Below are 23,510 nucleotides of genomic sequence, written 5' to 3'. Positions count from 1 at the left end.
TGACGGAAGTCTAAGGTGTTCCCGATTCTGTTTGCGATTACCTTAGTAAATAGTTTGTAGGCAACTGACAGTAAGCTGAGCGGTCTATAATTTTTCAAATCTTCGGCGTCCCCTTTCTTATGGATTAGGATTATGTTAGCGTTTTTCCATGATTACGGTACGCTCGAAATCATGAGGCATTGCGTATACAGGGTGGCCAGTTTCTCTGGAATAATCCGCCCACCGTCCTTCAACAAATCTGCTGTTACCTGATCCTCCCCAGCTGCCTTCCTCCTTTGCATAGCTCCCAAGTCTTTCTTTACTTCTTCCGGCGTTACCTGTGGGATTTTGAATTCCTCTAGACTATTCTCTCTTCCATTATCGTCGTGGGTGCCACTGGTACTGTATATGTCTCTATAGAACTCCTCAGCCATTTGAACTATCTCGTCCATATTAGTAATGATATTTCCGGCTTTGTCTCTTAACGCACACATCTGATTCTTGCCTATTCCTAGTTTCTTCTTCACTGTTTTTAGGCTTCCTCCGTTCCTGAGAGCATGTTCAATTCTATCCATATTATACTTCCTTATGTCAGCTGTCTTACGCTTGTTGATTAACTTCGAAAGTTCTGCCAGTTCTATTCTTGCTGTAGGGTTAGAGGCTTTCATACATTGACGTTTCTTTATAAGATCTTTCGTCTTCTGCGATAGCTTACTGGTATCCTGTCTAACGGAGTTACCACCGACTTCTATTGCACACTCCTTAATGATGCCCACAAGATTGTCGTTCATTGCTTCAACACTAAAGTCTTCTTCCTGTGTTAAAGCCGAATACCTTTTCTGTAGCTTGATCTGGAATTCCTCTATTTTCCCTCTTACCACTAACTCATTTATCGGCTTCTTATGTACCAATTTCTCCCGTTCCCTCCCCAGAAGAAACTGGTACTTCCAATCTATTGCACATAAAAAGTCGCCTACAGCCCCTTTCATGCTCCGCCGCTGCTGTGTGCTGGTGCTCCATCTTGCTGATGACACAGAAGTGGAATTCATGACAGCGGGACTTCGCTGAGAAATTCATCCACGACTCCTTCAATGATTTCGTCCACGTAACGCTGTCCAGTCAGTGTGTGATTGGTGTAGATGGGACCGATTATAGCACCGGCGTAAATTCCGAACCACAGATTGAGCCACCACTGGTACTGGTGCTGATCGCGCTTTACCGAGTGTGGAATGGAGTCACTTGAATAATGCGCATAGTGCAAATTTACCTGGGCATTTATGCGTAAATTGGCTTCATCTGTGCACATGGTGCTGCTCAAAAAGTCCGGTGACGCATGGGCTTTTGTGAGGACCCTATTCGAGAAATCTAGGGGATTCTACAGGTCCCTATCTTCCAAGCATTGGTGCTGGTTTAGGTGCCACGCGTGAAAGGCCGTCAGTTGGAATCCACCAAACTGATGACTTCGAAATTGGTACCTGGACGGCAACGTCCCGCACGCTAGCATGAGCGTTTGAGGCCATAAATGGTAAAACTTCCGTGCATAGGCTAGGACTCAAAGATGGATTCATACGCCATCGTTTCTTGAAGGTACTGGTTTGTCTCAAGTTTCATTATTTCTCATGATAGCCGAAGGGTTTGGTCCACCACCACACTTCCATGACCGATATACATTTGCGGCCTTCCTCTTGTCGCCATTTGCAGCTCCCAAGGCAAGGATCATGTTTACCTTCTGCTCATTAGAGAAAGACATGGCGACTAGGACGAAAAAAAAAACGTACATTTGTACAGTTGCACTGACATTTTCAATTAGCTTTCATGGTGATAGGTCTTGTGGCAAAAAGAAAAACAAACCATCCGTGCACTTCATTAACGCTAAGACAAATACTGTCACAGTGTGTTTCCAATACCAAACGCGACGTGTTGCTTCGGCAGGGGTGCGGCAAATAACGTATGTCGATGTTTTTCTTTATTTCGTTTATTTGGTACTGGCTAACTCAGAGGAAGCATGTTCGAGGGCGTTCCTTTATAATGGAGGTGGGAGCGCAGTCGCGTGATTTCCCCCTATTTGGCAGGGTTTATTTATCAATCGTAAAAAATTACTACGCAATTTGTACGTCGCTGAAAATACCGCAGATAGAGGTCTCTTGGCTGTGCCTACAAATGCCTCCATAAAAAATTGACAGTTACGATAGTACGTCTCGAGTTAGATAATTAATTACGATGACCTAATTAAGTCTCAGCAACAAAAAGATTACTGGCAGCTACTCCACTGTACTGGAAACAATATAAGCTATATTTTTTTGTGGGTAACGCAATGCTCTTTTTTAAATCTTGGTGAATGATAGTTCGTTGGAACACCCTGTATATATTTATGATCTCTCCGTGAAGTGACAATGTTTCCCCATCTCTACTAAATGTTATAAATTATTAGAAATATTTATTCATGGCTCGTTAGCGTTGTTTACTGGAAAGAGAAGCAATACTTAGGCACATATCATTCACGGGCATTTGACATACAATGATAAAAGACTCGGCCGAAGGGATCACTCAAGTCTGTACATTTTTTTCAGCGTCAGAAAAGCACGCAAAGCAATTTCAACCGAGGTGAACATACTGCAACATATTCATTCTCTAGACATAGCCTATTAGTACCTTTATAAATAATCCTTAATTGGCTACCTCCTCCTCTTGCAAAATATAATGACATTTCTCCTGTGTATATATTAAATATATTGCGTATGTGCACAGTGTTTACAATGTAAATTTAAAACAAGGTTGAAGTGAGAAAATACGGATATGACAGCGGCCGCTGGTGCTTCTTATGCGCTTGTCCTTCTATTGTCAGGATTAGCTGAAATAAAGCGAAAATATGAAAGCGAAACCAGGCTGATGAATGGTGATGATGATGATGAATTACGACCGGTGCACGTCCGCGTCAACAATGATGTAGTAAGCTATTAGCCACAATAAAATGTTAAGTGAGGAGGTCGAGGCAACTCAAAAGAAACGTCAAATGATGTGGGTGGTAAAACAGTGGCAATAACCCTCCCCCCCCCCCCACGGAAAACTCAGGAGGGGTTCGGACCCCGGAGCCCCTTCATAGTTGGCGCCTATGTATGTAGGCTTTCAAAGGATGGCAAATGTAAAATTGCGAGAGGTCATTTGTACGACCTCATAAGAGCGGGTGGGGGGGCAATAGTGCCGAGCTTTCTAAAGCCCGTGCTTGATGATATGGAAGTAGGCATAGAGCAGCAAACGATCGTGACAGGGGTAGATATATGCCTGCTGTAAAATTTAGAGGGGACTCAGCACGTTCTAATTTAAGGTGAACAGTATCCAGCCGGTTAGGAGCAGAAAGAATGGCTGGCTTCTATGTGTGTTTTGGTTCAAAACTGTTGAGAGCATAAAGAGAAAGGTTTAGCTGGGGAGCTTATATCTAAATCAATGGGAACGCAGAAATCGTTTTTGTCCGCAACCTCTTGGTAAAAATTGCTGTATTTAATAGAAAAACGTTAAAATCTGGTAAATGTAAGAAGTCGCTCTGGGTTTGTCAAATGTTTCCTAAAAATTTTAACATAAAAAATCATGCATCAAATCTGCAACCACTACAACTCAGCAATAAAGAAAACGTTATTACAATTCTCTAAAATGCACCTAATATTACACCTAAAGCGGACAAAATTGATGTATTATACAACCAACTGAAATGCTATGCCACTAATTTGTGAGTACAACTCTCAAGAATCTTGTAAAAATTGCAAGAATTTCGCCTAAACTATAAATAGATATATAACATTTATCCACTATGAAGATTCTTTGACCGACGCAGTTGAACTAATTCGATATCTGTTTCTAGGGCAGAGCTATAGGTTTGGAAACTTTGCTGTTCTAACTTTTTATACTTGGTGCTTTTCAGTAAAGTTTCATAGAAAAGTCGAGCTCTTTATACAAAAACTTCGCCACATAGAGTCCCTAGAATTTAACTTTTTTCCTCAAATACAATAAGTTTCCTTACACTCATGCTAGCGGTTGTTTGGGTATGGAGATTTATTTGACCAAGGTAATCGGAGTTAGCCCAGAGCTAAAGTTTTCTGTTAGCTGGTCGGCGGCGCAAATTTACAAGAACCGATTGCGATCTTGGCGGGGATAAAGTTGGGAAGAAATAGGGACAAGATCGCAGGCAGAAGTAACCTTGCGAAATTCTGGTTGCACCCGAACACTATGTCAAGACACCTGTTGAGCACAAGATTTATGGGTACGCCTATAGCGCGCTCTACGCTTTGTGTTACATCGCAGGAGTTCGAGCAGGCTGCATCCTGCTACGAGCAACTATGCACCCTCTGTCCAGATGAGCCTCGTTACGCCTTAAGCCGCGCCCAAGCACTGTACCAGAGCGGCAGCGCCTACGACGAGGCCCTCCAGGTTGCCGCGGCTTTGGCCGAGGACAAGCCCGAGATGGCACCGGCTGCGAGACAGCTGCAAGCGGCCATCCGCTACGCCCAGGTAGGCAGTTCCTTCTCCGGAGGCGTCATAACAGCGACACCTGCTATATGGCAGGTCCCTCCGCATGCCGTGCTGGTGTGTGGAAGCCTTGCAAGTTAGCAGGTGAGTCGCCACTAAAGAACTACATTAGTATGCCGAGCATGTCTAGAACACCCTGGACGCTTGACATCATTTGAAAACACGTGGAATCGTACGAGAGAAACGACATACCACGCTGCGTCACTCAATATAAGAAATAGCGGCGGCGTTTTGAATGCTCATAAGTGCTGGACATCGAACCCGTGCACTTCTGTGACGTTCATTGTAGTGACAGTCGATAACATGCCGTTACACTGGCGAAACAAGAAATGTGAAAAACAGCGAGGGCGGCACGATTAGTAAATGAGCTTCGTCGACAACTAGTTGTTCCGACTGGCATTGGCTGCAATGACCTGTGCGTATCAATTCATTCGTTCACTCTGCACACGCACTCTTTCCGTAAAGCACTTCTTAATTTTTTTATTCGGATTATCAAAATTCGCTTTTGTGCAAATATAACAATTATGTATAGTCTACGAGATGGTCTACTCTTCAAAGCGGAAATTATTCACCAAAAACACAGTGTATATATCAAAATTTAAAAACCCTTAATCTATATAATTTAACTAATCTATTTAAGTCCAACCATGCAATTCATTACTAGAAGCCGGACAGTTCACAAGACAAGTCCACTAGAAAGAAGTTTTGAAGCTAGAACCAATTTCCAGATAAGCGGCCTCACACTTGGAGCATCAAGCAGTGTTCCACCTAGAATATGCTTTTTTATTGATTTTTATGTATTTAACAGGAACAGCAAAATTTATTTCGTGGCCCGTTCAAGAGCGGAGACTTCCAAACTGGTGGAAGCTCCAACCTTCCTTCTAGTTGCATATCCTTAACGAACCCTCAGGCTCCCTATAATAAATTTAGTGTGTGTCCTAAATAACTTATTTGAAAGTGAATGAGGGCGGAAGGACATTCAGTTGCGATTTGAGACATGACGATCTGCTTTTGTGCTGACAATGTGCGCTGTGGTAATGCTGTTTCCAATGTTTCTGCGCAGGAACTGCAGCGGGTGTATTTTTTTACGCAGTAAAGCTCAATTGAAGTGTGGGCGACTGAACTCTGTGCATTGTTTCTGTGTCCCAGCCACAAAACGCGCCGTTATAACCAGGTTACATCAAGCCAGCGACCAACTAGCGCATCTAAGCCTCTTATCCTAAATGAGCTCTCTTCGGTCCTCTACGTGGCAGATGAAGCCAACCTAAAAATTATAATTTGCGGGGTGCTTGGCCATCAAGGCATCCAAGGTATTATGGAGGCGGACAGGAATGCGCTAGTTACTGCTCTTGAATGTTTTAGAATAGTCCCCCCCCCCTCTTCCATATGTTGAGCTCAACGCATACATGCGTAGAAACTGAGGGAAACGTAGCAGCGGGACTGGGACAAGGAGACCGCGAATAAACTGCGCACTGTACAGCCGCAATAAAAAAAAACATACTTCATGAAAATCGAGTGAGGTGGCTTGAGGTTGGATTGTGCAGATGGCGACTCGGTCACACATATGGCACTCACTCATACTTGCTCGTGGGTGGGGAACCGCCAACATGTACAGGTTGTAATGAAACAGTTACTTTCATGCATGCCTTTTCGGAATGTACAGAAGCAGAAAGTATAAGGGGCGAACACTTTTCTCCGTCAAAGAAATCCTCCTCTAGGTCCCGCACTCTTCCTTAGTACAGAACCGCTGTTTAGCACTAAGGCACTTTTTACATGTTTTAAAAAATGCAGGTATACCTATCATCTGTCCAAGAAAATAAGTCGTAGTACTGCTTCATAGAAGGTGTAGCTGCAATAGCTATATTTAACTAAACTGCACGGGCATCCAATCTCTTTTCCGCAAAGGAAGTGTGGAGATCGCGGTGCTCTTGAAAGTTATTTTACGTCATCAAATGAAAACGCCACTTACACACCTTTTCGCCTTCATATTACTTATCACCGACACATCACTGCATAAAACTTGTTACAGGGAACTCCACATCTTTATGTGACTATGCCTTTCAGGCATTTTTGCGGTCAATGAATTTCAGGCCCTCTAAAACCATGTCAGATATTTGCACTTGAAAAATCTATGTCCATCGTCCAATTAGTAATCTTTTCGTTTTATGAAACATCTTCGCACTCTCTGACCATACCGGGCCAATCCGCCATAAATATACACATCATCATCATCATCATCATCATCATCATCATCATCATCATTCCCTATTGGCGTGCTGTCGTGTATGTCACCGTGGTAAAGAATATGTCGCCCATGTCGGTGGTTTCAACTATTCTGACATCGCTCTAGGGTTCATGATCCTCTCTACGTGCCCTCTTTGGAAAGTTTGTCTCGCGGTCAGCATCCGTTGTCGCACACGGGTTGAAATGGTCACTATCGAGTGAGCGGCTGCTCAGTGGGCGCCTGTTCTTCTCCGGAAGCGTTCACCTCTCCACCTGCATCAGGCAAGCGCGGGAAGGAACGACATTCCTTCTTTGCCAACTCCTTCGGTTGCGGTGTGAGCCGTTCGTACAGCTTCGAGGCCAAAAAGTGCTCCGGCCTGGGGAAACAGGAAGCCATCGGCCGAATTTTGTCTTCTGAGTGCCGAGGTCAAGCGAATAAATTCACAAATTAAGACAGAAAAGCGGGTCCCTTGGGAGTTCCCATCCATTGCTGGTGCACTTCGTATTCCCCTTCCTTTGTCTTTATGTTTTCCATCTACAATTATCGTGCATGTTATGTCCTTCCCTTCAAATAATTCATCTCAATGAACTGAACAGCGGTATCTGCCGAATGCGATTGTAGAATCACTTTGCGGTAAAAAAAAAACCTTCTGCCATAATCGTGTGTGGTGTGCCTGCGTAAACTAATTTATATTTGCGAGCTAGTCGAACTATATTTGCGAATATTTTATGCTACCAGTCATTTCTCTTGATATTGTATTCAACTCTCTAGCTGTAAATACCTCCTTTGGGAAACGCAGATAAGATCAACAACACGCTTTTCCAGGTTATTGTATAGGGGAGGTCGATATAATCGAGCGGCCGCCATTGCCAGCTACGAGAGAGTGTGAGTCACCTTCAAAAATTGGCTTGCTAGATGAATGGCTATGAACCAAGTTTTGGCGAAAACTGACTAAAAGGGGAAAAAAATAAAAGCTATTCCTGCCTAAACAATGCATGCGTATGCATGCCATGGCTATAAATGTTGCATAAACTTATGGCCATGGCCATAAGTTTGGTGGTATACAATATTCTGAACAATGTGTCATACATAATATTACTCGCAGACTGCCTGACAACTGTTAGGTCGCTAGAAAGAGCAAATAATTTACTATTGCACCGGCGGCTAACCTTTTCATTCCGCCTCACGTTGAAGAAATTCGTTTTTTGTGGAATCAGAATTTTTTTATTATTAGAAGTTGGGTCACATTACAACTATTTAGTATGCAGAACGAGGTTCCATAGTCAAAGACTGTATCGTGACCTCCTGTACAAGAACAGTTATTGTAGTTGACACCTAAAAGCAACAACAACATATAATAAGGAAGTATACAAGCAACAAGAAAAGAACGGTTACCGAACAAAATACAGGATTGATTACAAGAAATAACAAGTATTAGCATATCTCATGGTAGCAGCAAAATTGTGCGGGAACAAAATACCAACACTTTATTTACAACAACAAAAGAAAAAAAGAGAGAAAAGAAAAAAAGAGAAAAAAAAAGCGAACAAAGACCGACTACAGTAATCCTTGTCGTTAATCTGTCAATAAAAAATGCATTTTTAGTTCTCTTTTAAAATGTGATAAAGATCTTGCGTTTTTCATTGTGAAAAGAAAGGTGTTCCATAATGATATGGAAGTGAATTCTACAGTCTGTTTACCATAGTTAGTGCGGATTATTGGTAAAAGAAAATTGTTATTCAACGCAAGTATGGTGGTACTATGAATCATCAGGTTAGAAGGCGAAAATGGAATCGATGGTAGCTCATTATTCCCAAATCTGTAAAAAAAATTACCTAGGTTGTATTTCGTGAGTTCAGATATGGTGAGGATGTTATTCTCGTGTAGTAGGGAAGTGGCATTAGAAAAGCGTGGGCTGTAAGTAATCATTCTTATGGCCTGGTTCTGAATTGTCTGGAGAGATGCAGTATGAGTATCATAGGTGTTGCCTCAACATATTATGTCATAAGTAATGTGAAAGTGGACAAAAGAGTGGTTAAGTGAGAGTAATGTGGCACGTGTGAAGTAAGGGCGTGTTTTGATTAATATGCGTATACCATAAGCTATTTCCTTTTTTATGTGAGCAATATTGTTGCAGGAAGAAAGCAGGCCCACGAGTGTAAAATAACGTATATTTGCAACTGGCCTATATGGTGTTCAGGCAACTGCCAGACTTCGTCTTCGTCTAGTTCAATCCAACTTCTTCGTTCCCTTCACCGTAACATCACCCTCCCGGTGGAGTAGCTCCGTCCCGGTGCAAATTATAGAGCCTCACTTAATGGGGGGACATAGGGCTTAAGCCTGGCGACGTGAACAACATCGCTGGTGACTTTGCTATGCACTGAAGGCTGACCGACTGGGGCGATCTCGTATGTCACGTCGGGCAGTTGGCGCAAGATCTGGTACGGACCAGAATAACGGGAAAGTAGTTTTTCCGACAAGCCGACGGGACGTGAAGGCGTCCAGAGAAGGACAAGAGAACCAGGTGAAAAATGGTAGTCTCGGTGCCGAAGATCGTAGCGTCGCTTTTGAGAAGCTTGCGAGACTGTGAGGCGATGACGGGCGACATCTCGGACCTGGGCGGCTAAGTCAATAGCATCGCGAGCATAACCAGTGCTGGGTGATTGTACTGCGGAAGGTAGCAACGTGTCAAAGGGCAAGGTGGGGTCGCGGCCATACAAAAGGTAAAATGGTGAAAATCCGGCAGTGTCGTGACGGGACCAGTTGTATGCGAAAGTGATGTATGGTAAAGCGACGTCCCAGTCGCGGCGATCGTCGGAAACTACATGGCCACTATTTCAGTTAGCCTGCGGTTGAGTCGCTCGGTGAGGCAGTTCGTTTGAGGGTGGTACGCGGTAGCAATCTGGTGTTCTGTTGCGCAGGAGCGGAGCAGATCATCGACGACCTTCGATAAAAAGTAGCGGCCGTGATCCGTCAGCAACTGGCGAGGGGCGCCGTGGTGCAGGATGACGTCGTATAGTAAGAAGTCTGCGACATCTGTAGCGCAGCTGGTTGGTAGCGCTCGCGCGATGGCATATCTCGTGGCATAATCGGTTGCTACAGCAATCCATTTGTTGCCTTTGATAGAAATTGGAAAGGGGCCCAGGAGGTTTGATTTGATTAATATGCGTATACCATAAGCTATTTCCTTTTTTATGTGAGCAATATTGTTGCAGGAAGAAAGCAGGCCCACGAGTGTAAAATAACGTATATTTACAACTGGCCTATATGGTGTTCAGGCAACTGTGTGGGGATATCGATTGGTTGAAGCAAACCAGCGGGATGCGTAGCAGGCGTCTTCCGGCGGTGACACAGGTCGCAAGAAGTGACATAACGGCGCACAGAGCAATAAATGCCGGCCAGAAGAAGCGGCGCCGCAGGCGGTCGTATGTACGAGTAATGCCCAGATGTCCAGCAGTAGGAGCGTAGTGAAGTTGCTCGAGCACGGCTAGTCGAAGGTGCTTGAGAACGACTAGGAGGAGCTCCGGGCCGTCAGGACGAACGCTACGACGGTATAAAGGTCCATCGCGCAAGGTGCCCATGCGGAGGGACGGGTCATTGGGCGAGGAGCTTAGGCGTTCCATAAGTGTTCGAATAACAGGATATTTGCGCTGCTCGTCACCAATATGAAGGAAGTCAGAGATGGTAGAACACTGATGTCCGAGTCTGCATCGGTATCGTCCGGTTGATCCACGGGATTGCGGGACAGGCAGTCAGCGTCTTTATGCAGGCGCCCTGACTTATACATAATAGAAAATGTATATTCCTGTAGAAGCAATGCCCAACGTGCAAGTCGTCCAGTTGGGTCCTTCAAAGAGGAGAGCCAGCAGATGGCGTGATGATCGGTTACGACACAGAAGCTCCGACCGAATAGGTACGGCCGGAATTTCGCGACCGCCCATACGAGCGCGAGACATTCTCTCTCGGTAATGGAGTAATTTCGCTCGGGCGTGGAAAGAAGGCGGCTAGCGTAAGCGATGACACGGTCTTGGCCCTGTTGACGCTGAGCGAGGACAGCGCCGGTGCCATGACCACTCGCGTCAGTTCGTACTTCAGTGGGCGCAGAAGAGTCAAAGTGTGACAGAATTGGGGAAGTTGTAAGCGGCTCAATCAGGGTAGAAAAGGCTTTCTCCTGCAGAGGTCCCCAAGAGAAAGAGACGTCTTTCTTAAGAAGGTCAGTCAGAGGGTGAGCGATGTCGGCAAAATTTTTCACAAATCGCCGGAAATAAGAGCATAAGCCCAGAAAACAACAGACATCGTTTGTTGAACAAGGTACAGGAAAATTTCGCACGGCGTGAACTTTCTGTGGATCAGGTTGGATTCCGGCGGCGTTTACGAGATGGCCGAGCATGTTAATTTCACGGCGACGGAAATGGCACTCGGAGGAGTTTCGCTGAAGGCTAGCCCTGCGAAACACGGACAGTATGGTTTGAGGCGCCGCAGGTGGCTGTCAAAGTTCGGCGAAAACACAATGACATCGTCGAGGTAACAGAGGCATGTAGGCCACATCAAGCCGCGCAAGAGAGAGTCCATCATGCGCTCAAATGTAGCTGGCCCATTGCATAATCTAAACGGCATGACCTTAAATTGGTACAGACCGTCCGGTGTGACGAAGGCTGTTTTTTCGCGGTCCATCTCATCGACGCTAATCTGCCAATAGCCGGAGCGGAGGTCAATTGATGAAAAGTATTGGGATCCGTGAAGGCAGTCAAGAGCATCGTCAATGCGCGGCAGGGGATAAGCATCCTTCTTTGTTATCCTGTTGAGGTGACGGTAGTCAACGCAGAAGCGCCACGAGTTGTCTTTTTTCTTTACTAAGACAACCGGTGATGCCCACGGGCAACTGGAAGGTTCAATGATGTCCTTGTCCATCATCATGTCTACTTATTTCTGTATGATGGCCCTTTGTGTTGCGGAGACACGATATGGCCGCCTATGAATGGGGCTAGCGTCACTGGTGTTGATGCGATGCGTGACAACAGATGTCTGGCAAAGTGGACGGTCGTCCAAATCAAAGATGTCCCGAAAAGATGACAGGAGGTGACGAAGAGCTGTTGTTTGCTCGGAAGGAAGGTCAGGGGCGATCATCTTAGAAACATCGTCCACAGGCGTCGAGTACGGAGGAGTGGTTGACAAAGGTCTGTTGGTACTGACGAAGGATTCAGAGGTCAAAGAAGAAATCTCAAATTCTTCCAAAGGAGTGATATGCGCTATGGCGATACCGTGTGGCAGCACATGCGACGAAAATCCAAATTTGATGATGGGCACGCGAGCGCAGTTTTCGCGGATCCGGATTAAGGTGCTCGGTAGGGCAATATTGCGCGACAAAACCACGTCTGTAAGCGGCGACACGACGTACTCGCCATCAGGTACGGGAGGACAGGACGTCAGGAGGACATTTGTAGCCGCTTGTGGAGACAGCCTTGCAAAGTCAGCAGAACATAAGCGGTGTGAAGCACAAGTTGTTGCGTAGGCAGGAAGCGGCAAATCCAACTGTACAACACCTGCGGAGCAGTCAATTTGGGCAGAGTGTTTCGAAAGGAAGTCGAGGCCGAGAATTAGGTCGTGTGAACAGTGTTCAAGGACGATAAATAGAACAACGGCATAATGGCCCCCAGTGGTCACACGTGCTGTGCACATTCCAAGGACAGGTGAAGTATTCCCATCGGCGACTCGCACAGTGCACGGTACGGCGGGTGTCAGAACCTTTTTGAGCCTTCGGCGGAGAGCAGCGCTCATAACTAAAAGCTGCGCTCCTGTGTCAACGAGAGATCTAATAAGAACGCCATCAACTTCAATGTTCAATAGGTTTCCACATGTAGGCAGGGTCAACAGAGGATTTGTGGGCCGTGTCGGAGTTGCAGCTTCACCTCCGGGAGCTGCACCGCCTGGTTTCCCAAAGCGAAGCGACCGGTTGCAGAAGGGGACGAAGAGCGGTGAACGAGAGGCGAACGGGACCTACGACCTTGCGGAGACGGGAAGCGCCTGGATCTTGGTGGAGCACTGTCGGCGTTGATGTTCCTAGTCGGCGTATAGGGCGAGAACGTACGATTGTCTGGTACTTGGCGGTAGTGACTCGGAGACGACCACCGAGGAGGCGACGACCGATGGTTGCGGCAATGACGGGCGATGTGTCCAGTACCGGAACAATTAAAACAGATAGGTTTATCATCCGCTGTGCGCCAGTCAGCTGGGTTGCGACGAGGGGGCGGAAAGCTTTGCGTCTGGGAGCGAGCGGCCGGAGAAATCTGGTAGGTGTTTGTATGGCGGACCGAGCAGCGAGATGGAATGCCCAAACTTTCTATTTCCTCCCGAACGACCGCTTGTATAAGGGAGATAGCGGGCACGCTTTCCCGACAGTCAGAACGGACTGGAGCCGGAGCCATGGCCTCAAGCTCATGGCGAACGATGCGCGTGATTTCGTCCGGTCCTGTGGGCTGAATGAAGCGCGGCGGGTCTTCGCAAGAAGATGTCGCGGTGGTATTGGGCAATCGGTGGAAAGTCTGAGCGACGCGGCGGCCCTTCGCTTGTTCGAAGCGCCGGCACTCCTTTATAATTGCATCCACAGTGACACAATCTCTGCACATCAGGAGATTGAAGGCATCGTCTGCAGTACCTTTTAATATGTGACCAATCTTGTCTGCCTCGGTCATGTTGTTATCAGCCTTGCGACAAAGAGCCAGCACATCCTGTATGTAGACGACATAGAATTCTGTTGACGTTTGAGCGCGACACGCAAGTTCTTTTTTTGCCGCCAGCCGACGACCGACAGGTCTGCCAAACAGGTCTCGCATTTTTTCTTTGCAGACATCCCAGCTCGTTAGGTCAGCTTCGTGTGTGTCGTACCATTGCCTCGCAGTTCCTATTAGGTAAAATATCACTTTTGTTAGCATCATTGTTGGATCCCACCTGTTGTTGTCGCACACTCGTTCGTACATCGTAAGCCAGTCCTCGACGTCGGCGTTGTCCGTGCCACAAAATGTCCCTGGGTCCCGCGGATGAGTGAGGATGACCGTTGGCACGGGCTGCTGAGGCGTTGTCGCTTGTGTCGTTTGATTTGCCATTGTGGCGGCAGGTAGATGACGTCTGCTGCGAAGTTCCGTGATTGTACCCCGCACCTTCCACCAAAATGTTGCAGGAAGAAAGCAGGCCCACGAGTGTAAAATAACGTATATATACAACTGGCGTATATGGCGTTCAGGCAACTGCCAGACTTCGTCTTCGTCTAGTCCAATCCAACTTCTTCGTTCCCTTCACCGTAACAATGTGATTGTGATATTTCAAATTACAATCAAGTATAATACCAAGGAAAGATGAACATGAACTTGGAAGAAGGCGGTGAGAACCGAAAGTGATAGGTGGAATGGATGGTGTGTTTCGCTGATGAGAAGAGAATACAACAAATTTAGTCTTTGTTGCATTAATTGATAACATGTTAACATTACACCACCTTAGGATATTTTCTATGTCAGCATTTAACTTATTAACGAGAGATGAGATATCATTATGAAAGGTGAATATTATGGTGTCATCTGCGTACAGAATGCATTTTGTGGAAGAAAGACAGTTAGGTAAACCATTAATATAAACCAAGAACAGAAGTGGCATCAGGATAGATCCCTGGGGCACACCAACGTTAGTAATTCGCTGTCGAGAATAAGCGTTGGAAATGGCAACAACTTGAACTCTGTTATATAAGTAGCTTTTTAGTGGTGACAAAGCAGGCCCACAATTGCCAATTTCTTCAAGCTTCGAAAAAATGATATTATGATTTATGCTATGAAATGCTTCCGTTAGATCGATAAAACGCGAGGCGGCGAGAAATCCTTCGTCGATTAGTTTTTTAGTTGATCAATAAGATGAAATAATACCTGGACATTGTGGACTAGCACTTAATGAGATTGCAGACAGCTTGGCAAAGGCAGCGCTTGGCGGGGAACTAGGTTTCTTTCTACCCAACCTTAGCCTGCTTTCGGTGACAAGATTCCGAAGGCGACAACTTCTAGGTAGAAAAAATGAGCCCATCCTTGCCGCACCAGATTACGGACATTTAGCGTTCCTCTAGAATGTCCGGTCATGTCCCTCTCGGCACCGTATTGTGATTTCAAATAGCGCAATTAAATCTGTACATGAGCAGCTGTGCTTTCGCACCATAGAACCTTTGTGTGATCGGAAAATATAGAATCATTGGAGCATTTCCTTCTCTACTGCCGTAAATATAATTCCTTATTGCGTATGAGCCTTCCACTTTTGGCGATTAATATCTTATCTTTTCGTGCAAGTACCTAAGTGAAGCCCAAAAGGAAGTGTGTCAATTGTTCACTAGGACGTCATTGCTTCAGAGAGACTCATAAAAAACACATTTTGCTCATTATTAACACTGGATCGCATCATTTTTATAACGTAGCATCTTCGTCAAAATTGGCATGACCTCTATTCAAGAAAAGAAAAAGCGATAAACATCATTTATAAGCAGTAATAATTAAATATAGCTAGTACTGATCAGTAAGTTAACAGAAGGCAAGAATTTCATATTATGTTCACACTGTGAACCATCGCGAATCCCCCTCCATTCACGTGTACGTGCCAAAAGGTGAAGGAAGAAGAAAGAAAGAATACGTGTTTGATAGTTGAAGTCGTCGAGCATTGTGCTGTGCACAATGATGGCAGGCTGCAAGCAATGAGAGAAAACACCTGAGAGTCAATAACGTGCCCGAGCAGTGCTGGTTAGCGTTGGAGTCTTGAACATGGAGGAGACAATGGAAATGGGCGTGTTGTACCCGTGCAGTAAATTCATTCGAAGAAGTTGACTGAAGAAAATGACCGGCGAATTCAATCGTCAAGCTTCACGTGTAAATGTGGTTTGAGGAAAATTGTAACGAATATGTGAGTATTTGTATAATCGATGATGTGCATACTGTATAAGCAAATAGAAGGTATTTATGCGATGTTGGTGTGATGTAGTTGCACAGAAGCACATAGGCGAAGTTTGTTTCGAAAGAGGACAATTTCTCCCTTTTACCTAGATCATTTTACTACTGACGCGACTCGAAAGCAGTTGTATGTACCTTAAAGATGTGTTTTGGTGCAATAGGCGCTCCGCTGCCCTGGAAACCCATGGAAGGTGAATTGGCTGTAGGGAGAGCCATCGCTAATTTCTCGCGGATTCCACAAGTATTCACAGAGCAGCAATGTTTAAATTTGCTAGTGCTTATAGTACGCTAACAACTGCACGATTATAATTTCGTGGAGCACTATCACATCGCTATACAAGGCAGGGAGAAAATTAAGGAAAATACCTCAAAACGTCGACACATGTAGCCTCGTAGAACCCAAATCTGCGTACAACACATATTAAACAAAAGTTTGAGAGGGATGTCGGTATAAATTAAATGGTGTGTTTCCATAGGCTGCATAGTCGACATTTTCTATATACTCCAGTAGGGCACTTACCATGCAATCTTCCAGAGGGTCCGCTTCTGCGGAACTGAAAACGCAGGAAGACGCTGCGTAATGTGCTGGAGGATTTGATGTGTATAAGTGTCAAGGCGGTTCGGATGGGGCGGAGTAGTGAAATATAAATACACTCCATTACATGAGCGCTTTTTTAGACGAAAGGATGACAGGGAAAGTTTTGAAATATTCGTAACAACTACGCAGGATGACCTCGCAGGCGCCCGCGCGCTGCTCTTGCAAGGTGGCCCGTCTGAGGACGACAACGCAGATACGCAAGTCAATCTCGGCTGTCTCGCCTACAAGGAAGGAAGACCCGACGAGGCACTGGCGCTGTTCAACAAGGCTCTCCAGGTAAGAGTTACGGGGCAGCGATTTAACCTTATATAGATCCACGCAAAACAACCGGGGAATGTGCTAGAACTAACCACTTTTATCAGCCAAAACACAGTTTGAAAAGAAGTTTTGTAGCAAGGCAGGCGAGAGTATACTGACGAACGGCTGTCCTCCAACAAGCGCTGCAGAGGGCCAATTGTGTGAGAGATTTATTAAAAACAGACGCCGACAGATTTTAGAGATGCCCGATTTTTCAAAGCTGCAACATTGATAGGACTTTCCCGTGACACCGCCAGCTGCCCGTGTAACAAAAGTATGGTGGCAACATACATTTCTGATGCTCCCCGGTTTTCCACTAGATTTTTCGACGTGACCCTCATGCGTGATGATGCGCACGTGGCGCGCGTGAAGAAAGCTGCCTGGGCGTTGACGTGGCATGAAAGCACCAACTTTGGTTGCGGAATCCAGACGGAGCTGGGGGGGTTTGGTCTTGCGGCCTAGGTACTACACGGCTGGGGATAATTTAAAATTTCAGATGTAGCCATCCGCGCATCTGAATCATAAAAAAGATAGCATAGTTGTGTAACAAAGATCTGACATCTATCGGAAGTCCTGTACGGGTCGAGCCTGCGACTGCCCGAAATCTGTAGACCCAAGATTGAGCAAACGCTGCATTGCGATGCGATTCCGTCGCTAGGCCCGAACTTTTCCAAACGCTTAGTATTTTTATGGTCTCCTGCCGTCAAATTTTTCAGTATTCTGCGTTGATTTTACACATGTCCGCGGTCGGCTGCAGATTCTCACTGACGCCGCGGTCATATCTACAACCGCTTCGGGGTTTCGACGCAAGCAGCGTCGTCATTATTATTATTATTTATTATTATTTACAAATACTGCTATCTTATTTAGAGACATAGCAGAGGTGGGTTACATAACTTTTGAACACAACATGTCAACCAACATGCTGTTCATGCTGTTCCCCGGCAGATATTCCTTACAGGAGAGGCCACTGCTGTTCAATTAACATATGTGCCGTAAACTTTACCATCGACTGGCGGAGTGGCGGGTGACAAGCCGCCGCTTTAAGCTCCCCGTCAATATATTCGTACCAGTACAGATGTCATCGGCAATTCAGCCTGACACCTCACGTTCGAGCTAGATAACGACTGTAATGCCAGAGTTCGGGTTCGCGTTCCATCGGGAGTGCACTCAGCAACAGCAATGTGAAATGGTGCCTTCTGCACGCGCGCGCGCATTTTGGTGAGCGGTTGTGTGCTTGGTTCTAGCGCAACATGGACGCCAACGTACTACCTATGCCGTTGAATCACACCGACTGCGCGGGTGCGTTTCAGCGAAGGTGCGGAGTGCGTGTAAGTAACCTAATGTTGTGTTTGTGTCACGCCTCGACACGGCAAGTGGCCGAGGGGACAAGAAAATCCGCAAGAGAACCTTTGCCGGGCCATCGGAGGCATCATGATCGCCCTTCATACGCAGTATCAGTAATTGGTACTTTATTTTAGACATAATGAGCGACGTATAGTAAGGAAATTACTCTTGACCGCACTCTACCTGTCTTCCTACATCTGCTGACACCTGATGGACGGTCAGCCATGGGGTTCGGATGAGGAGGTCTGGGGAAAGCGACAAGAAGCCAAGTTAGAGTTGGAAAACCGGAACTATTTATACATATTGTGCAATGATGTAAAAGAATAACACGTCATTATGTTGTCACTTCCGTGAAGTGATTGCAATCCCGGCTTCACACACAAGCAGTTTGTTTCTTTCGCAGAGACCTCACAACTTACTTTTTTTATATACGTTTATATATATATTACGTATATCTATAATGGATACCCGATATAAAGCAGATATCTCCGTGCCGGATTCGGCTTCGGTATAACGTGGTTCGGTGAGAATTTTTCTGTGTTTTCATGGCGAGGGAGCTTCAGTCCATCTTCCCGCGGCGCACACGCAGTCGCAAGCGGACGCACCTCCTCAGCTGTGGTACGCTGTGGCGCTGTGCCATTACGCCCGGAGGGACTACGCGCCGGCTCTGCAGCAGCTGGCACACATAATCGAGCGGGGCATTCGGGACCGGCCAGAACTGAGCGTCGGGATGGCCACCGAAGGACTCGAGGTGCCACAGTCGGTTTCATTTTTGTTTCTTTTGTTTTTCTATGACTGCACGCGGGACGGAGCTCCGTTTTCATTGCTACCTAATAGCTAGATATCTCTACGACCGCAATATCTGACAATAGCGCAAGTTCCTTGGCAAATATTGCTTCCAGATTAAGCAGAAGCAAATCACTGATAATGCCAAAAATGAAACTTCGTGATTGCAAATATCGCATAGCTAGAAACTTTAGCAGGATATCCATAATGCAAATGTCTTGTTACGTCTATACCTACTGAAGTTTGTGTGGACGTCAATATCGTAGCACGAGAGTCACATCGCAACATGTTGGCTAAATGCCGCGTTGGTGACTGAATTTCGCAGCACGCACGTTCGCTATACCATTCGGCGTGCTGTTGCGGAAACACCGCTCCGTGACCTTCGTTTCGGGATGCCCGTATCGAGCCTTCCTCGTCGCAATACTCGCACCGCCGTAAGATGACAAACGAAGGCGCGCGCAGGTCCGCAGCGTGGGCAACACGGCCGCGCTGCACGCATCCGCGCTGGTGGAAGCGTTCAACCTGAAGGCAGCCATCGAGCTGCGGCTGGCCAACCCGGCGGCGGCGCGCGAAGCCCTCACGGACATGCCTCCTCGCGCCGAGCACGAACTGGACGCCGTGACGCTGCACAACCAGGCACTCCTGGAGGCCGATCAGCAGCCGGCTGCTGCACTGGCCAAGCTGCAGTTCCTGCTGCAGGTACTGCCGCCGCAGTTATTCCTTCGCACAAAAGCTGACAACATTTACCGCATTTATCGTTGCGCCAAGCTCTTGCGCATGTCCTGAATTTAAAAGCCTACAATATAAGTTTGCTTATATATTGTATATTAGCAAAAAAATATATATCGCTGGCGAAACATGGCGAGCGCACAGTACGAGCATTTCCACCATACAGGCGGGCGATATACGTTGTGATTGCAATCTAAACACCCGCTAGTTCAACGTATGATATATGCCATGAGACGATAGCAGCCTTCTGCGCCGAAAGGGAATTGCGCACGCCTGTCTCTGGCGAGCATAGCAAAGACAACTGCCATCCGGAGGTGCAGGGCTTGTTTTTCGTGAAATCGATTCGGAGCTGCAAACGCCAGCACCACACGTTTCTGAACGATGCGACGAGCACAGGAAAACGCAAGCGCCGCTCTCCAGGGTGGGGCTTTGTTACAGCCTGTGGGATCTAACTAACGAGGGTTCAAGGGGAGTACGGTAGCACGATTAAAAGACGGGACAAAAGAAGATACATAGGGGCACACACAGCGCTGTGTGTGTCCCTATGTGTCTTCTTTTGTCCCGTCTTTTAATCGTGCTACCGTACTCCCCTTGAATCTAACTAACGTTATCGTGCTATAGGAATTATTTTGAAATGTATTACGCCTTCTGTCCCATTGTGAGTATAGACTGGTTCCTTTCATGCAAACGTTATAGCGCACGAAAAGTTTGTGAATATAAGACCAAACTGTTACTCTACAGTGCATTAGGTCGTAACAGTCAAACTAACGACTTATAAAGCCATCATATAGGCGCACACATGCAGGAATCCAAAGTGAAAATTTAAATAACACAAAAGAATGGTGGACAAAAAATCCGCGACATTCAGAATCATATGCAGCATCAAACACACGCACGTGCGCACACACGCACATGCACACGCACACACACACATACACACACACACGCACGCACGCACGCACACACACGCACGCACGCACACACTGTATGACAATCACCGTCCAGGGGAAGATACTACGCGAGGCTGGCGGCGTAACAACATTTTCATTTCGTCTTTATAGCCAATACAAGCTCAATACCCTAGTAATAAATTCATCATCACGAAAAAATAGACAAGGTCTGCTGGTCCCATTTCAAATGAACTGAAATGAAAAATGGATGAGGTCGACTGTAGAATAATAAATGGTTGACATCACGTTAATCAAGAAGCAAGTTCACAAGCGCTTCAAATAGCTAGGAAATAATTGCACATTTTCTTAGGAGACGTTTTCCAAAATTTTTGCAATACACCTCTTCCATCAGTTTTATCTCCCCGTCGAAGAGACCGCATATAGGCAGTTTCCTTGTGCGCTCAAGTTCACCGTCAGGCGGTGCACTATTATTTATTAATTATAGCTTTTACGTGCCCAAACCACGTAGTGATTATGAAGCATGACGTTGGACCACCTGGGGTTTTCAACGTGCACATAAGCCTAAGTGCACGGGTATTTTTGCATTTCGGCCCTAACAAATTGCGACCGCCGTTGCCGGGATTTGATCCCGCGACCTCGTGCTTAGCAGCGCCGTATGCTAGCTTTAAGAAATCTTATATTGTCATGGTTGATCTTTCGTGATAGGGGCTTATGCTGAGGATATATACGTGTACAAGTAGAGCGTTGACGTCGAGTCGAGCTTTGTCGAACCTGAAATTTAACGGCGTACTTCCTTCTTTCCAAATGTTGTTCACAATGTCCGATCGATAAACGCTTGTTATCTTTCCGAATTTCGCAACAATCTTTACAAGTCCTCATTTAACCACTAATAAATTTGTCCTTGCCTCGTCGATTCAATCTGCTTGCTTACAAGTGACTCTACGTACCAGGCCGCCTCTGAATATTTTCGCATGCTTTTCATATCCTACATGCGAGACTACACGCGTATGGAGTGACATTACTGTCGTGTTTTCACTGCACAGAGACTTGAAAACCATTTGGTAGTACGCTGTCGGCCTCCTTGTGGTGTGTCCTACAGATGTGTACATAGTAGATACTAATGTTGCGCAATTTCTGTGTTTTTATCGGAGTCATAAGAGTAACCAGCACGCGTTGAGGAATTGGGGCCGAAACCAACGTTTTAGAAAAGTTTGTGAAAGGAATAAAGCTTAAGAGCCCTTGAACATAATCAGTAGCAACGGCATCACCAATACGTTAATTCGGAAATCAATCAATCAATCAATTTTTTTTTATCTCTCATAAAAACAAAATTACTACATTCACATATTCATATATATAAAGGGCAAATGTAGTAATACTTTTTTTGAAGAGAATCTTTCGCTGCCTATCAACAGCCCTGGTTTCCTGTCTGTCCGTCGATGTCCTGCCAGGTAAGGGGGACCGGCCCCGGAGACCGCGTAACAGTAAACTAAGCCGATACTGAAGGTGCTGTACTCAAGATTGGGCCAATACACGAATGTGTTACAATTCAAACTGGTGACCCGGTGGGTCGACTCTAGTACCAGTGCACGATATGTGCTCTCGCAATGCTAGCTGTCGCGCTGCGAGGGAAAGCACGAACAAGATTTGAAGGAGAAAGGACATTCACTTTAAAATAAAGGAATTCTCGCCCAGTAGAGTCGGCGATTAGTCTCTGCGGTCACCTGGTAGGGATTTCTTATTGGTCGTGCGTTCGTCAGCGGTGTTGAAGGGTCGACATGCCTCGCTCTGTCTCACACTTCTTTTTTACCTACACTACTACTCGCAGTGCTTCCTTCAGCACTCGGAAAACGTAGCATTAGTCTGCAAAATAATCGCTGCGCCTGCGTCTTATACAACGACGCCATGTGAACTCGTACCTAGACTAAAGCATTATGATTTATACAGAATACTGGTTGGAACTAAAGCGAAATTGCACGCTTCATGTGCCTCTTTACACATCATTTAACTGAAAGTATTCGTGAAAGCATCGCTTAACGTAGATGGCGATATGTTCGTTGGATCTGCCGAAATTCGCCCAAGAGTTCTAAGAATATTTTCTCTGGATATGCCCTAACCCAGAACATGTCCCCGCTCCCTTGTCTCACCTTTTTTTCCCCTTTATGCTTTCGCTGGTGTGGGGTAGAGATCCAGAAGTTTCCCTCCCTTCCTTTTTCCTCTAACTTCTTTCTTTCTCAGAAAGGCACGGTCTGACAAGCCTGTTTAACGAGCGATGTTCTGCTGCGCGTCTCATGTCGTCGCGTCTTCTCTATTATGCGCACGAAAGGAGCCACCTGAGGCATTTGGCAACCTGCTGCTCTTGTGCTGCCGCCTGGAGCAACATTCCCTCGCCGCCGACCTGCTGGCTGAGCACGCCGCGCTCACTTACAGGTACGCGGCGACTCTCTCGAATAGTGGCTTACGCAAAATGGTGTACGCGGCCTCAGATACCCTTTTGCGATACCGACATTTTGATATACCTGAATAGACCAGCCATCATGCTTTCTTGAGGAGCAGTGGAACAAAATTAAACACCAAACGGTGTGCCTATTAATAATCAAGCACCTAAGGTTTGCGCCTAATTTCGTATACAAGATAAACAGATGACCTGCCATGACTGCTTAGTAGCTATGACGTTCTACTGCAGATCGCAAGGTTCGCAGTAGTCATAGTTGCCGTGCCTAGGATGAGATGCCGGGCAACGGTGGCTGCGGCAACCTGAAACGGCAATATGGTCGAGTGCTCTAAAACTTGCGAGGCCACACTGCGGCCATACTACATCACCCCGCAGAATCGCCACACCAGTATACGTAAGCAAGGTATTGTTTTTATAGCAAACAATCATTACAGTAATAGTCATCCCGCATAAGCACAAGTGTCCGTATACCGAGGCTGGGCACATTTAACTCTGTATAGAATCATTTGGTGAGCTCTAAAGTAAAGCTCAAATATATTGCTACGGAACAGCCGCCACAGTGTGGCTGCACTGAGGAGAAGGAAGACGACGTGGCCACCGCTTGATAGCGTCGCCATCATTGCCACCGCTTGTCTACGTGTAAATATATTGTAGACTCGTACGTCAGCTACACGTAACATTAATTTGGTGG

At 46.2% G+C, this 23,510-nt stretch overlaps 1 protein-coding gene across 1 annotated transcript in view; it reads left to right on the top strand.

Annotated features, from left to right (window-relative positions):
- Positions 1–23,510, top strand: part of Ttc30 (tetratricopeptide repeat domain 30) — a 55,713-nt gene that overhangs the window by 13,975 nt on the left and 18,228 nt on the right. Inside the window, exons 3-7 of the mRNA XM_075677435.1 lie at positions 4,276–4,482; positions 16,424–16,570; positions 18,528–18,689; positions 19,187–19,423; positions 22,691–22,794. Of these exons, the coding sequence (XP_075533550.1) occupies positions 4,276–4,482; positions 16,424–16,570; positions 18,528–18,689; positions 19,187–19,423; positions 22,691–22,794 (857 nt within the window). The remainder of the gene's footprint in view (positions 1–4,275; positions 4,483–16,423; positions 16,571–18,527; positions 18,690–19,186; positions 19,424–22,690; positions 22,795–23,510) is intronic.

The sequence above is a fragment of the Dermacentor variabilis genome, unplaced genomic scaffold, assembly GCF_050947875.1.
Source record: "Dermacentor variabilis isolate Ectoservices unplaced genomic scaffold, ASM5094787v1 scaffold_13, whole genome shotgun sequence".
Lineage (NCBI taxonomy): Eukaryota > Metazoa > Arthropoda > Arachnida > Ixodida > Ixodidae > Dermacentor > Dermacentor variabilis.
The sequence above is the reverse complement of the archived record's forward strand: the minus strand, read 5'-3'. Positions and strand labels throughout refer to the sequence as shown.